The 16,155-nt window shown below is 48.9% G+C and overlaps 1 protein-coding gene across 4 annotated transcripts in view; it reads left to right on the forward strand.

The window, feature by feature from the left end:
* Positions 1-16,155, forward strand: part of cacnb1 (calcium channel, voltage-dependent, beta 1 subunit) — a 34,015-nt gene that overhangs the window by 3,845 nt on the left and 14,015 nt on the right. For 2 of the 4 annotated variants that reach the window (XM_049003165.1, XM_049003167.1), the window contains exons 2-6: positions 239-325; positions 13,917-14,036; positions 14,349-14,471; positions 14,623-14,759; positions 15,828-15,898. In XM_049003165.1, the coding sequence (XP_048859122.1) occupies positions 239-325; positions 13,917-14,036; positions 14,349-14,471; positions 14,623-14,759; positions 15,828-15,898 (538 nt within the window). Of the gene's footprint in view, positions 1-238; positions 326-4,665; positions 4,826-13,916; positions 14,037-14,348; positions 14,472-14,622; positions 14,760-15,827; positions 15,899-16,155 lie in introns of those variants that run through there. The other 2 variants (XM_049003164.1, XM_049003166.1) reach the window with 1 other exon arrangement.

The raw sequence follows: 16,155 nt of genomic DNA on the forward strand, positions 1-16,155 counted from the left end.
TATCGGAGACATGTCGTGATCAAGGCACGAATGGCATTTAAGGGCTGCACCCTTTGACGCTGCCTTGCAGAGCTGGACTCAGTGTGACGGACACCTCGATCTCTTTGACAGGCTCTCAGCTCTGAGCACCGAACAATCCAGAGCTCTGCCAAAAGCCCGCGCTTTTCCCCCCAATCTTCTCTCCTGTCGCGTTCTCCTGTCCACCCTGACCTGCTTCCCGTCACTCCTCTCTCCCCAGGGAAAGTACACCAAACGGAAGAGCCGCTTCAAACGCTCGGACGGCAGCACCTCCTCCGATACCACCTCCAACAGCTTCATCAGACAGGTAAGCTGCTCCACACTCCTACATTGGCTGTCTGACCATGGTCCTTGGGAGTCGTGGACCAGTAAGCTTTACAAGATACACATCACCTGATTCTTGTTCGACATCTGAAGCACTTGATAGCGTTGTCTACTGTCCAATACGCAACTCCAGCAAAACAATTAAGGGATGAGGCCCTGAAGGACCAGACCTTTGCCAGCATTGACCTGTAGAGAATCTGCCCGCAGGAATGGATGTATTTTAGTGTAGGAGCTTCAGTTTTTACTCTGTGGGGAGGGATTGTCCATGCAGAAGAACAGATCTATAAATCCATACATCTGCGAACCTATAAATCAGCCAACCTTGGTATTGGACAGGCCAAGTCTGCTCAATCTTTCATTTGATCTGAAATAGCATGTTTTGTGAGGAACAGAGTCATCTATTTAGATATTATGCCTGTGGCTTATTTTAAAGGGCCAGTACATAAATGGTTTTCACCCGGTAAAGTGAGTTTGGCTAAACTGCCCCTAACTTGAGATCTGAAATCCCTCTAGGACGCCTTCGGATTTCATGCCCTTGGCATCTGTCATTGCTTCTCCCCGCCCATCGTCTTTATCACGAATGTGACTAATGCGTCTAGGCGTTCGCTATTCAATAGCGACTTCAACTGTGTCATGAGATTTTTCGTCTTTTTATGAATTCCACTCCTCCGGATGTGGGCTTAAGCAAACACTGCTAAAATGGCTGTTTTTTTTTTTTTTTTTTTCTTAGCGGGGAAGCAGATTAGATATGAATGCTGCCCCCCCCCCACTCAAAGTCTCTTGGCGGCATGACGGACTGCCATTTTCCAACTGCTTGCCATAAAAGCGAATCCCGCAGTCCTTGTCGTATCCCTTTAACGTCATCGCTGATGTGTCCTTTTTTCATTGGTGGAACACCTCCCGTGGAAACCTGGGAAACGCCCCCACCTCGATTAGGTGAAGCACTGCTTCGCTCACATGGCTTCTTGAAGGCTGCTCCTCAATCGAAGAGGAAAACAGCTTGCCATGCCGGATGACATTTCCCCTCTCCGCGTGAACGTCCCGCTAAAACGGCTACCCCCTGGGTTCCAGGAACATGTGAAATTGAACTGGAAAGGTTAATCCCCGCTGCCCTCCTTCCATGGTCGTCTGCTAATTAACAGGCCGCTTTTGAAGGGCCCCAACCGTGGCCCCTGTACAGTGCCGACACGGCACTGTTGGATCCTAATGAGGAGAGGCTCCTACTCTCTTTCCCCGATCCTCCCACCGCCCCTAATCCCCCTAACCCCAATTTCTTTGCTACCTGATCGCAGCTCATTGACAGAAGACAGACTGGGCTACAGCATGGAAGCAGTAAGAGTCAGTGCTTTCCAACGGATGAGCCTCATTTCACAAGCAGTAATTTAGCCTCCCCCCTATCATTCAACGTGCGAGTGTTACTTTCACACCCAAATCCCAGACTAAGCCAGTCATATCATGTGATGGGATCAGCTAGTCATGCCTGATTGATCATGTGACCTCTGTCTGTAAAACTGTATGCTATGAACAGCCCCAGGCTGTCGATGATGCATGCTGCCCTAATAGGGAGTGACCAGGCACAGGTCATTGGTGTGTTCAGGGAGATGTTCTCGCTGGAAAACTTTCAGTCATACCATTGGTAGCTGATCTTTCGTTTTTCTGCATATTAAAATAAAATGTGTACTTTTGACTGCAACCATAACTAACCACACACACACAACACACTGTGCACACACAAGCAGACTCTACACTGTGCCCATACAAACACACACACACACACACACGCGCGCGCGCTCGCACGCACACACACAGTCGGCTGTCAGTAGAACTGGTACGCTGACCTGGTTTCCATGGAGATGCAGCCTTTGAGTTTCAGGCAGCGAGTGGGGGTGGAGTGCGCAGTGGGTGTGGCCTCATGAGCAGCTGGGGCGGTCTTTAGCCACATACTCAGAAAAGCAGAGGAACGGCACGGTATTAATGCGGAAACTGGATTTTGTTTTGACAGCGATGGCGCTGTGAGTCCGTGGTGTTTGTGGAACTGTGCTGAGATGTGCTGTGTGCAGAGTCAAACTGTCACCAACAAAGACTGATCTAGGTGCCCCCGACATACAAACAAGGCCCGCGGCTGTTTTGTCACCCACCCCCACCCCCCTGGGGCAAATAAACCGCACATGCATTTTCCCTTCGATCTAGAGGAAGAAAGTCACTGTTTTTTCCAGGACGAGCCTCACTCTGTGACTGGAGGTGACCATCTCTCATTTCCCTCAGTATCTTTGTGTGAAAGCCGATTGACCAATGAGAATGGCTCATGAAGGCTGCATCACTTGGCATTTTCTGATAGACGTCCAGTATGAGCATTATCTTGTTTCAGGCAGAAAAAAAAAAAAAAATTACCATCCAGGGGATGAGAACGTATATTTACTCAAAATACCATCAGCGCAATATTTATGGTTTACCATAATTCCTGGAGCAAGTGCAAGTCCCCCTTGACAGTGTGTCAGAAGAAGCATTGCATTTGCAGTAAGGGTTGCTGCTTATCGGAGAGAAGGGACTGGTCCAGAGGTGAGTAATATGTCACCGTAGAGGACAGCTCCATCTAGTGGAGGAGCTGAAACAAAACGTTTGTCTCGTTCAAGCCACTGTGCAGTGTCCCTAACTCCCTCCTCACTCGTAGATCTTGAGGTTTCAAGATCTTCTCCTCAGTCACCGCAGGCAAAGTTGTTGAACATGTGTACATGTTTTAGTCCTGTTAGTCTAGGTATGTTGCTTGCCAGTCAAGTTGTAAATAGGTATCTGAATATCTTCTGTCTTTTTAAAAAAATTTAATTTCTCTTCGTCCGACAAACAGAGAATTTTGCCGACAGTGGGTTCAAATCCCAGTCAGCACATGTACATTTTAACCTTTCCTTCTGCTTTGGATAAAAGTGAATGAGATCATGCATATTTCATCCCTGTTCCACAATCACAAAAAGTTTTTTTTTTTCATTTAAAGTGATTCTTATTAATTAGGAGACCACAGTTCAGTGGACAGCATAGCTGTCTTACATCACCAGGCACAGTAAGGGCATGGACACCCTGGCAGATTCAGGGGCCCCAGCACTTTACAGGGGCCCCTGAATACATAAAATTATATGTAATGGGAGGACTATATATATATAGGGGTTGGGGTTGGAGTTTTTGGGGCTGCTCCCGCTGTGTGTGGCAGGCAGAGGTGGAAAGTTCAGGTCCAGAAAGTGAAAATCCAGACCCAGATTTTCTTTCAACCAATCAGTTAAACATAAAGTGTCGCAGTCACAGCGTACTCAGCTGGTTGGCTGCAACAAAATCTTGGTCTGGATTTTTACTTTCTGGACCTGGACTTTACACCTTTGGTGGCAGGTGTGTGTTTATATACTCTGCCTTTATATACTTGCATCCTGGAACCAGCTCCAGACTCCCTGCATCTCTGAACCGATTAATAAAACACAGCCGAGTGTATCAGCAGTTTTTTTGCAATATAATGAAATTGATCGCATAATAGCTATCCAAGGAAAAAATCCAATCCAATTGGAAACTGCATTTTTAACAGCATGGCAGATGTGACAGATACGGGAAGCCGCCGCCCTATCAGAAGGCAGACAGTCATACTGATTGTTTTCCTTATATGGAGATCATTCCATAAAAGGATTAAATGACAATCACTAGCGAATTGCTCTTTGCGGATAACTAAGTTCTCAATCGCTTTCGATTTGTCTGCGCTCTCGTCCCAAACCACATCCATTTCCCAGACTCTCCCCACATGTTCTGATCCAGCGACACATCTCCCGCCCCTCCCTATTTGAGCGGAACCCGTATCACGGCAGCCAGTCCGTTCCCAGCAGTCGATGGATGGGCCGCCCTTGGTAAATCCCTATATTGGGCACCGCTTCTGGCCCCAGGAAGCACAGGAACCCGTGCCTGGATTCTGATTGGACCGCAGCTTTGGGGCGTGCAGCGGTCAGGATGGACGGCACTGTGTTGGCGCAGCGGTATCGCTCCCACGGTCCAGTTGCAGGTGCAGGGTCAGAGGGGTGGGGATTCAGGTCCAGTCTGCAGCACCTGCCAAGTGTCCCGTGTCAGACGGCACGCCGAATCGCTGACGGCGGCATAGCGGGCCCCCTTCTAGGGTTCATTCTGCTCTGGCCCTATTTAAGCCCCCAGCCCCCATGCTAAATATACTTCCCTGCTTTGCAAATGTCGCACAAGTGGTGCAACCTGAGCCCCTCCCTCGCTCGCTCTTCCGTTGCTTCGTCCCCAAGTTCCCATGGCCGAGGAGGGGGGGGGCGCTCGCTCGCAGTCTCACGAGGCCCCGCACGCACACACACTCACTCACACTCACGCACACACACTCGCAGTGTCTGGCACACGCCCTTTGCCGGACCCACTGTGCCGCCCCTCCCCCCCCCGACGCAGAACCGCGGTTTGCCGAGGAATGGAGACCACCGAGCAAGTTCGCCGGCCTCTCTTGGTAAGTGCCCCTAGTGGGGTGGGGGTGGGGGAGGGGGATCTGTGAGGCGCCAACTTTTGCCGTGCCACGTTATCGGCCTGATTTCGGGCTTGGCTGGGCGCGTCCGGAATGCCAGACCATGGTTCTCAGCGGGCGTGGCTGATTCATCTGACACTTTTTATCTTCCTGCTCTCTTTCCCATTCCTGTTCCATTTCCTTCGCTCTCTCTCTCTTTGTCGTCTTCGGTCCACCTGTTCCGCCCCCCGCAATTCCCCGAGCTCGCAGCTGCCCGGAACACTCTGGGTTTTTAATTAGACCTCCCAGTCCCCCAGGTCTTCGCGTTCTGTTTTGCCGCGAGCCTGCTGGCTGGCCGGTCGGCCGCGCACCCTGAGTTTCACCCCTGTCGCTGATTAACAACTAGCAGCTCGACATAACAACAGTCACCTGAAAAGTGCCACTGTCCCTTGGGCCTGGTGATTTTCTGCCATGAAATATGGAGGCAGCATTTTGGGGATCTGATTTTTATTTGAATCCTGCCAGGGAAATTCTGTACCTGAATTTCATGGGCAGTGGTTGTTTCTGCTTGTTTTGACCGGTTGTCCACAGTACATGTCGTCACCATGTGGGTACTTTCCTGCTATTATTACCACTGTGGTGTTTGCACTGGCTTGGTAAAAGGTGCCATTCACCATGGTAAAGTTGTCAGGATTTTCATTTTCTTTTCCTGGATCGGCCTTTTGCCGTTAACCCAGTTCTGGCTGACGAGCACAGCGAGCTGGGTGGTTGCTAGGCAAAGGGATAGGCAGCCCCGTGATGCCGGGCGCCGTGACGACACACACCACGGGGTGACTCCCTGCGTGGAGACGGAACACTTCTCTCGATTGCGCTCCCCGAGAAGACCTCAGTACGCCCACGTGTTCAGTCCACACAGAGCTCATCCTCAGAACATCAGGGTCCGATAAAACCAGAGGTGGATGTATTTAGATGATTGTCTTCATGCGTGTATCAATTCATCCCTCCATTTGCATGCTCTGCTAATACGGACTAGTGGCCTCGATTCATCATCAGTGCTGCCAGTTTTAACAGCTACATCTCTAGGGGCTACAAACGCCTCTCTTGTAGTGCCAAACACCGACAGACGCCCCCCACCCTCTCATCACCACATACACAAACATTCACTGTCAGAAAAAAGGACCAGTTTGTGTATTTCAGGATTACTTGTCACTGGGGCTCAAGGGTCTGCCATTTGTACCCTAGCTGTAGGTAAATGTACCTTTTAAGGTACAGAAATAGACTCTGAGGAACATTTTTGTACAATTGGGGGGTACATCAATGTCATTTGTACCTTGGGGTATAAAAGTGTACCGGGGCTGCACCCTTTTTACTGACAGTGAAGGTGTTTGCCTCGTGTCATTTTCTTGTCTGCCATTTTCTTGGGGTTTCATGCTTTTTTATGGCATTTGCCGCTGTATAGCACCCAGATGGTCACTCTCACAACTTTTGCGTACGTCCTGGTTAATGGGTTATCGGAAAAACCTCCGTAAGCCAAACCCAGTATCGCCGGCCGTGATGATGAAGAAGACACGGACATGCAGATAAACGAGTGGGCTTGCTATTGCAGGCTGATGACATCTTTCTTCCTCTCTCCCTCGCACACGAATATGCGAAGCTGGCTAGCCAATCGCTTGCTCAGCCATCCCACGAACCCTCGAAGGTTACCGTGCAACGTCCGCATCAGGAAAGACTCCCCCAGAAACACGCACGAACACACACGCAGGGTAGCGCATTTTCACATCTCTCAGCAGGCAGCTAACCGGACAGCTAGCCCTTTTGGTCTTGCCACGTGTGGCCCCTCGCCTCAGAATGGTTGGTGTGTGACATGACTGATTCCTGCTACATTGTATCGACATTCCATTGTGCTTCCTGTGTCTGTCATTGCGTCAAGTGGGGTGTGATGGAATTGACCAAAACACGACAACTTTAAAGGCGTTTAAATGTACAACGATTTACATGCTTAGCACTGCAATCCCACCAGAGGAGTATATTCATTTTTAGTGTGTTTGCAGAAGCTCTAAGCAGAACCTTCGAATTTACACCGCACACAACCCTAACCCTCTTCCCATTCTTTCATCCACCCACTGACACCGGAACATCTATTGTGCTTCCTTATCTTGAGGTATACTCTGCTATTCCTTAAAGCGGAGCTACACTCTGTACAGAGCTTCCAGCAGGACGTGTCTCACAAGCAAAATCCATCTCCCTGGTAATGATTTCACAAACGGCAGAAGCTGAACGCGCCAATAAGTTTGCCAAATGAATGTGGCCCAGTAACACAGCACAGGAAGTTACACTAACAGCTCAGGGCTGATTCTGATGGGTCTGGGGACCAAAAATAGATTCCAGCTCAATGTATCAGTTCTTGAAATGATTACATGGCACCTTGCAGTCAAGCGTGAGTGTCCATCAGGGGCCTTACTGAGGAAGAGCGACAGTGGCAGTAACAGTCCCGTGGATTCCTTAGAACATGGCGCATGGAATTACATCATTTTCTTGAGGCATTAACCAGACCCCACATGTTTTGGCCTGTAAGATGAGTCAGCAGGCATCTCTGGTACCTCCTAGTTGGCCTCCTACTACAGATCCTGAAGTTCAGCTGAATTACACTTATTATTAAGTGTGTGAGTGAGCGAGAGTCCTGTGATAGACTTTCTGAGAAATTCCACATTTATTTCCTATTAGCTCTGGATACTTGCATTCTTAATGTTGAAAGGAAGATATTGAATATTTCAATTTCTTTAGATTGTTGCCTGTTTATCCTGCTCCAATTTAATGCCACCAGTGGTAATTTTAATATTCTCTCCCATAGCTCCCAGTATTGTTTGCGTGGCATTTTCTACGTACGTTGACCCTCTTTGTTCCGTTGCCTGGTTTCCCTTCATTCCATCACAGTGTTTAAATCCTTCTGTGTGTGCCACCCTACAGCACACCATGTCGATTCGGTGGGCAACCCTCCCGAGAAATATTCTGTGAAATATTGCGACCCAGGTGTCACTGCCTGTCCATCTTATTAATCACAGTTTGCAGGCTCTCATGGGCAAACGGTCGGGGTTTCAGAGCAAGAAAGGGGTGAGGATGGAGGTCTGGGAGAAGGACTCAGAGCTGATGGAAATTCCTTGCATGCTTTGAGTGGAACTGAAGACAGGTGACATCATAAAACTAAAGTTTGAGTAGCAACTCCTGTCATCATTTAGAGGTTTTGGGGGGTCATTGAGGGTGACATGAATGTTATCCAGATGTCAAGGGCACAGTGATATATTATTTTTTAATACCCCACAGCTTGTAATTACTTTATGTTTTTCGGTTCTTTATCTAGTGTTTCAATTGTAAATTCATTTAAAATATATTCAGAAACCTACTGGACCCGGAACTGACAACTTAGAGAACCGTAACCGACTCGCAGGCAGGACAGCAACTCCTGCCGTCTGCGGAATATCAAATCATACGTGTGGCTGGTGGTTCCTTCTAGAAAGCCTATATCTTTGAGTTGCTGGTTCTTTAGGTAGTTGTACTAGTCTGGTTAGTCAGTTTCATAGGTCTGGAGCATGACTACAACGGCCGGCGCCCACACGAGGATGTGTCACGGATGTGGAGTCTGGGATGTGCGATGACGGCATGGTCACATTTTTGTGTGGGGCCGCCGCTTTCCCTGAAGTACCGCATAACGTAACACCGCCTCCCCCCACCCACCCCAGCAGCCCCATGGGTTCCATTTTCCTGCGCTTCTATTGACCCATATCCATACAGAGCAGGTGCAGTTTTGACTAGGCATTAGTCACAGTGCCATTGAAAGAATAGTGGATGATAAGCATTCGTTCCTGTAATAAATGCACATTTCCAGTCCACCCGCAGGACTGCGGTGGACCACACAGCATCGGAGCGTGTCCGCATAGCATTGCAATGGATGTCAACATCTTGTGTCAAGATCGGTTATGATTGGTCACGCATTTTGCTCATGGAGACATACACAGGTGTAGACTGTTTGAAGGTAAATATGGCCGACTTGAGACAATTAATGTATAATTTATGAATCTGGCATTTGACAGCCCATATTTGAAGTAAAACAAACAAAATGCAGCTCGTTCAGTTTAAAGGATTTATGCTAATATCACTGTAGACATTTGTGGAAGAGCAAGACAGATGTAGACTGCATACACAGGTATGAGAATTCTATTTAATTTAGCAAAACAAACTTAACAGAGATGGGAAAACCAGAATTCAGTGTCAGACTTAATTCACCAGGGACCCAGTGTGTTCAAGGAATTTGCTGCGGTCAGTTAGTTAAAGTCAGATACAGCATACATTAAACACCAAACAGAACATAATTTAAAGACGCTGTCTGTCATGGACGGACATGATAACCTGAATTACAAGATACAAAGGAAAGCGGTTTGTAGTAGTACACAGCCAATTCAAAAAAATGTCTCTATGACCAATAAATGTTCCATCATCTTTTCCTTGCAACAGCCTCTTAAAACCTTTTTTCAGTCTAGCTGGCCCCTTTTATCAGTCCACCAGTGCAAAGGAAAGGCTGGTGAGATGCTGTACCGCAGCCACCCGCTAACTGTGACCCAGAATTTTGCGGTGCCAGAGCATAATTAGCGCTGTTCTGCTTGGGAGCAGGGGAGCCGAGGGGCGTCTTGTCGCTGGAGAGCCTCTTTGATGATATGTCAGGCACCGGCGAGTCGGCGGCTGTCATCGGTGAAAGACGCAGCGCTAGTTCTCCAGCGTTGTGACGTCGTGTGACTCACTGTGAGAAGCGGCCATCAGCTGACAGGGGCGTGAATTAATGGATCACGTCGTATGTATTAAAATGTGTTAAAGCGTCCTGGCAGGTGTGTATGAGGGAGAAGTGGAAGTGACTCAAACTGTGGTAAAAATGGGCAAAAAAATGTATGCATTATGATATCACACTGTATAATTTTGCGCATGACTAATTAACTGGAACTCGCGTTGAATGGTCCTAGCTGGGAAATGCTTTCAGCCGTGTACAATAACACTGAACACGATCCAGAATCCCTGCTGGTATTTTTAACCTGCGGAATGTACCATCTAAATGGGAACATAAATTTAATCGTTTAATATGTTGTTCCTCATGGTGAATCCAACAGGAAACCAGCCCTAATAGCATTGACTTTGGTTCTGTAAGTAGTAGCCTTATTTTAAGCATATTTGTTGCCTCTTTTGGTGTTTTGGGTCACAAGTACTGGCAATCGCTACGTAGCAATTTGTTATCGAATGACTACATTTTCCAAAATGACATGTGCTTCTGGGTAGCAGGAGTGAAAACCAAGAGGCACAGGAAGACGTTTTAAAGAGCTAAACGTGTTAGACGGCGAAAGATAATCAGGGAATGCATTTTCTGTTATGAGAAAAATACGACCGACGATTTGAAGAATGCATTCTTGCTCGTGAAATCAGTTCCACTTGCTTTCTCCTCAATGGCCTTTGAATAAGCAATGCTTTTGTCCTGGGAATCTCCAGCCACCACCATCACCAGTGAACAAACATCCTTCTTGGCGTGGTGACGAGCAATAGTGGTCACAGGCTATGTGGCAAGCATCACCGCCGGCGCCCCCAGTCTGAGACGAAGTGAAATCAGCAGAAGTGACCTGGGAGGCTACCTGTGTCCCCTAATGGATTGGCTGGCATTGGCGAGGAGGATGGGGATGTTGTGAGGTGCAGAACACTTTACTGGGCACTAAGATGGGCAGCTCCAGCAGTGTGTTGAGGAAACGACTGTTCTGAGATCAGCCTTTGAGGTAAACCCTCCCCCCCCGCCCCATTGACCATACCAAATGTGCTGCCCGTTATTTACATGGACGGCCCCGCGATTGGCCGAGCCCCAGCGTGCGCACCAAAGCTTTTATCTCTGCCACGCTCCTCTCTCTCTCTCTCTCTCTCGTGCCGTGCCGAGCAGCTGTGCCGGTTACTGTGACACTATTGGGTGCTTTCCTGACCCCGGCCAATGGAAACGGAGCGCAGGCGTCAGCTGGTGGGGGAGCTATTTTGAACAGGAGCTGTGAAGTGAAGCAGGCAGCTAAATTAGAGGCAGAACCCATTGACAGGGATAGACAGGGAGTGAGAAAGAGAAAGACAGAGAGAGAGAGAGGGGGGGGTGGTGGTGGTGGTGGCAGAGAAACCGCTCTGCCAGGTTGGCTCCCGCCCAGACTTGCTCTTTGCTTCCATCCACATAGTTAATCAGTAGGTCCCAGATGGAGCATCCGCAGGCCGGCCCCCTCCAGAGTCCTCCTGCACTTCATGCGTTTCATAAACGACCGACTGGCTTCCACAATCTCAGATCCGTGTTCTGGATAAAGGCAGCGTAGCCGTCGGCGCAGCACCTCCCGCCCCCCCCCCCACCCCCCCACCCCGCCATTCCTCTCCTTTGCCGACCGGCGGACTTGTTGCGGCACTTTGATTGGCGGCGCCCCCTTCTCCTGCTTCTTCTGCGTCCCTCGGTCGAGCCTCCATGTGGGGATGTACCTCTACGGGCTAGATGACTCAGAGCCGGTAAGTGGCCGTTATAACACTCCATCCGTCCGTCCCCCCAGCCCCCTCTCGGGTCCACTACGCTGTCATTTTTTAGCGAGGGCTGTCGGGTCCGACTGTGGGAGCCTGGCGTGTGCTCCGAGTGCTTGGCACTGAGGGGATCTCCTGTACCGACATTTCATGGCTTAACTATGTCTCCCAGTGAAGAAACCACTTCACTCTCAGTCTACTCCTTCCCCTCCTCAGGTTCATCAAGTGCTACTATACTATCACTATAGTACCACAAAGTACAACCTGTACATTGTTGCTGTTTTAATTTGTACCTGGATGCATATCCCCCACCCCTCATTTTGTTGTGCCACTACAGAATTCTACGCAAGTCTTGATATATTTTTAGCCTGAGTGCTTCACATCCAAGCTTGTCTCTATTCTGCATGTGTGGGGGCCTGACATACACCCAGGCCCTAACCTCTGACATCTGAGCCCCAGCTAAATGTTACATTTTCTGGTGCGGTCCTTAGCAGCGTGGCTCTCCTACGTTACCAGCAATAGGCAGCCTGACGTAGCCCGTTCCCATCGAGCATTAACTGTCCTGTATTTTTATTGTGGTCTTTATGATTAATGCGCATTATTTCAGACGGTTTCTATAATCATGCAAACGCACCCAATGTTTTCTTCAGTGTCCCAAGCAAAGTACAAACTGCATGACCTGCTGAGACAAGAGGGAATAGCGCATCATTATTAGTGTTTTCTGTTTTCCTCGGTCATTCTTTTCGAGTTGTCTCCTTAAATACATTTTGTCTGTGTAATAAGGTCATGCGGCCAGTGACTCCGTTTTCGTTTATTACAAAAACGGGGGGGGGGGGCATTCAACAACTGGAAATAAAATGTATCAGCACAGTGAAATCCAAAGTATCGCACCGCTCCATGTCCTAGTGACAACAAATGAAAACATGGATATTAGTTAATCAATGCAGCAGGGAATTGGACACATTTGCTGTTTCACTCAAACAGCATCCCCCCCCCCCCCCCCCCCCCCATAACCTTGGAGTAGGAAATGTTTGCTTCTGGGATTGTGTATCCAGTTGACATGATGCATCGCGGGGGGGCACGAAAAATGCAGTGACCGACCTGCAACGTGCTATTTCCGAGCTACGCTTTCTGCGAAGGCTTCCGCATTGCGTTTACGTACTGCTGTAACATATTCTGAAACACTTAACTGAAGCAAAACCGCCGTGAAAATTATTCAGTCAAGTACTGAGGTTATTCAAATCAATGAGTGGCGAGATTTGCCAGGAAGAAAAGGTGTTGCTGCCTACTTGCTAAATTAAAATGGTAAAATACACAAACAAAACTATTACTGAGAACAGTGACCATGTGTGCATTGAAGTAACAGCTATTACACAGCATCACAGATGTTTTTAAGCGACATCCATCTCACCTGTGTTGCTAATTAGCACATCGCCACATGCTAAGTTGGTGCAAAGCATTTACTGAGCTAAAGTTTCAAGCTGTAATGCCCACAACAGCTCGGTTATTCTCCACTTTACTTATACACTCCAGTTTGGCTGCATTAGTGGCCATCTTGTGGCATTCACATGTTTGAGAATAATATGTAAGACAGGGCTGCCAGCTCTCCCGCATCTGGCGTGACACTCACGCTTTCAGACTCGCGCTCACGCTAGAAATCTTATGGCAAATCTATTTTATTCCATTATAAACCTAAAATTAGCTGCACCAAAAGCGTTGGGGTAGTATGCAAACCCTGCAGATGTTTTACGAGGTAATAAACCGTTACATACACATAAATTCGTGTGCATGTGAGTGCAGACTCGTCTGGAATTGAAAATCTCACTCCAGCCAGCCAACAGAAAGTTCACAGTCCTGCTAAGATCACACAAACAGTTTTCTAGGCCGGGTTAGGGTTAAGGTTAGCGAGCTGGGAAAGGGGCTTCTTACTTCTGAGGCAACGGACACCTCCGATTATCATCTTAAAGACTGTACAGGCCTTTCATATTTTGTAATGTCTTGTTGCTCCTAAGGCCTCTCGGAGAGGTGAGCAGCCTGCTGTAATGGATGCAGAACTTGGGTAGCAACCATCACTGAGCATTGTTCCCGGGTCAGCCTGGCCCAGGAGGGCAGCATGTGGAAAATGAATTTTTATAGCGAGCCTGGGGAACTCTCCACCAAGCCATCTTTCCATCCCTAACCAACAAGACCCTGTATTTGATGGCTGAGGGATGAGATTGGCGTCACAGTAGCTGGCCTGGTGTATTCATGGGCCGTGCTTTTGTGAGGACACTGCTGCCTCCGTCCATCTGTCATTCTGAACAGCTGAACACACGCTCACCCATAAGCACACACTAAACAATGTCTTCCCCTTCAACTAGGGAGGAAGTTATGTCATCTCTATAATCTTCTGCCCCACTTTGTTTGCGGTCTTGTCCTATGCAAAATTAGCCACTCGGATGGTCAGATGGCACTATTAAGTCCATCTCCAGTACAGCCCAGCTTCTGGCACTGGCCAGACCCACTGAGCTTCTTCTCTCCCGCTGTTCCCCAGGGCTCTGCAGACTCCTACACCAGCCGGCCGTCAGACTCAGATGTGTCCCTGGAGGAGGATCCCGAGGCCCTGAGGAAGGAGGCTGACCGACAAGCCCTCGCCACACTCGAGAAAGCCAAGGTGAGAGGCCATTCCTGCATCCCCCCCCCCCCCCCCCCGCCCCGCCCCCGCTTCGTCGAGGATCCTGGCAAAGATTTCATTAAATATAATGGTTCTCGCTGTTATTGGAACCAGTCTGCTTGTCAGTGTTTTTTTTTTTTTTTCTTCTTGACTTGCGCAGGCGATGGACTGCCAGAATGTTGAGGACATTCCATTCTTTCTCTTGAAATCCGTTCGAAAGTCTTTGTCAAACTGCGACAGCTGGACAAAAGAATGCGAATGTTACTCATTGTCTTTCATGCTCACCCCCCGATCTGCCCTTGCCGATCCAAGACCAAACCTGTGGCCTTTGCCGTGCGGACAAATGTGGGCTACAATCCGGGTCCCAATGACGACGTCCCTGTACAGGGCATGGCCATCTCCTTCGAGCCCAAAGACTTCCTGCATATTAAAGAGGTGAGGACTGGGTCTGACTGCTAGTACTCCTTGGAGGGCCCGTGGTATCGATCCCCTAATCTCCCACATCAATGGGCCAAAAACGTAAACGGCACGCGACCGGTATCACGTGGCTGAGATCCCATTGGTTCGGCGGCGTATCTGTCCGCAGAAATACAACAACGATTGGTGGATCGGGCGGCTGGTGAAGGAAGGCTGTGAGGTGGGCTTCATCCCAAGCCCTGTCAAGCTGGAGAACACCCGTCTGCTGCAGGAGCAGCGAATGCGGCAGAACCGCCTCAGCTCCAGGTACCAGCGGCTCCGCTCCTCGCCCACCTGCCGCCAGTAGCCTCTGCATCACCACCTCAGCGCCATTATCTCACTGCTGTAGCGTGGCGTTCCGATCTCACTACCCACACCTCAATATAATCGCCACACCTCCTACATTCCGGCATCATTATCTCACTGCTAAAGCTCGGAATACTCACCTCGGCACCCAGATCTCTGTATAATCACTCAGTATAATCGCTCGGTGTAATCGCCCATAATCGTGTATATTACGACTCCGGTGCTGCACCTAAGTACCATCGGACCTCTCCATCCCACACCGCCGTGAGGTCTCACAGACTAACGGGGCCCGACATCGCCACAGGCCACATAGTCACATCACAGTGCAGACCGGACCTCCTACATCTGCCCATACGCTGTCGTTTAGACATTTAGACTTGGGCCCCTTAACTTGGACTGACCCCATCAAACCCATAGCTATTAGCTAAGTACTATTTACAGCAGCGGTGGGCAATCTTACCCAGAAAGGGCCATTGTGTATGTGGGCTTTCGCTGCAACTCCCTCATTAGATTATTAATTATAGGACCGGGGTAGTGCAGTGGTTAGCACTGTCGGCTGACCCCTCTGGGTCCCCGTAATGGTCCCATATGTGTGGAGTTTGTATGTTCTCTCTGTGTCGTTACAAGTTCATCCCAAAAACACACTGGCCCTTTACAGATGAGATTGCTCGCCTTTGACTTCCCCTGATTTTCAATCTGAAGAAACAAGGAATAGCACCCCCAGGTCTCTGATAATAAAATGTACTGGGCTGGGGCTGCGTCACCCAGCCCATCCAGATTAAATTGCATTTCACCTGTTGGGAAACCCTGACCTTGTATGAAAATGCGAGACGAATCGACATTTTATTTTTCATTATGGGAATATCTCATAATATACAGACTGGTTGGCAACTCTAATTACTCTCTGCCCCTAAATGTGTGACATGTGCCCTCCAGTGTCAGTGACTGATCTCACACAAAACGGGCTGTAATCAATCAGGCCTCACCCCCCCCCCCGCCTGTGTCCCTGCTCCTCTGTTTATCTCACAGTAAGCCTGGGGGGAGTTCCAGCCTCGGGGACGTTGCCCCGGGAGCTCGGAGGCCCACTCCGCCTGGCACAGGTACTGTCACCCATGACCGTCTGTTAATCAGTGCTGAATTAGCGCCAAAATATAAGATACCATTTTCCTCGATAGCCCACAGATATCAAGTAGCACGCTTCTTGATTTCGTCTACAAACGTGTGATTTCGGTTGTTCCTATTTTTGTGAAAATGACAGGGGGGTTTACAGTATATTTGTTCTTAAATGTGAGAGCAGGTGTCACTTAATATAACTGGTATCAGTTCCTGGACATACAGGAAGTGAGGTCAAAAATAC

The sequence above is a fragment of the Brienomyrus brachyistius genome, unplaced genomic scaffold (assembly GCF_023856365.1).
Source record: "Brienomyrus brachyistius isolate T26 unplaced genomic scaffold, BBRACH_0.4 scaffold75, whole genome shotgun sequence".
Lineage (NCBI taxonomy): Eukaryota > Metazoa > Chordata > Actinopteri > Osteoglossiformes > Mormyridae > Brienomyrus > Brienomyrus brachyistius.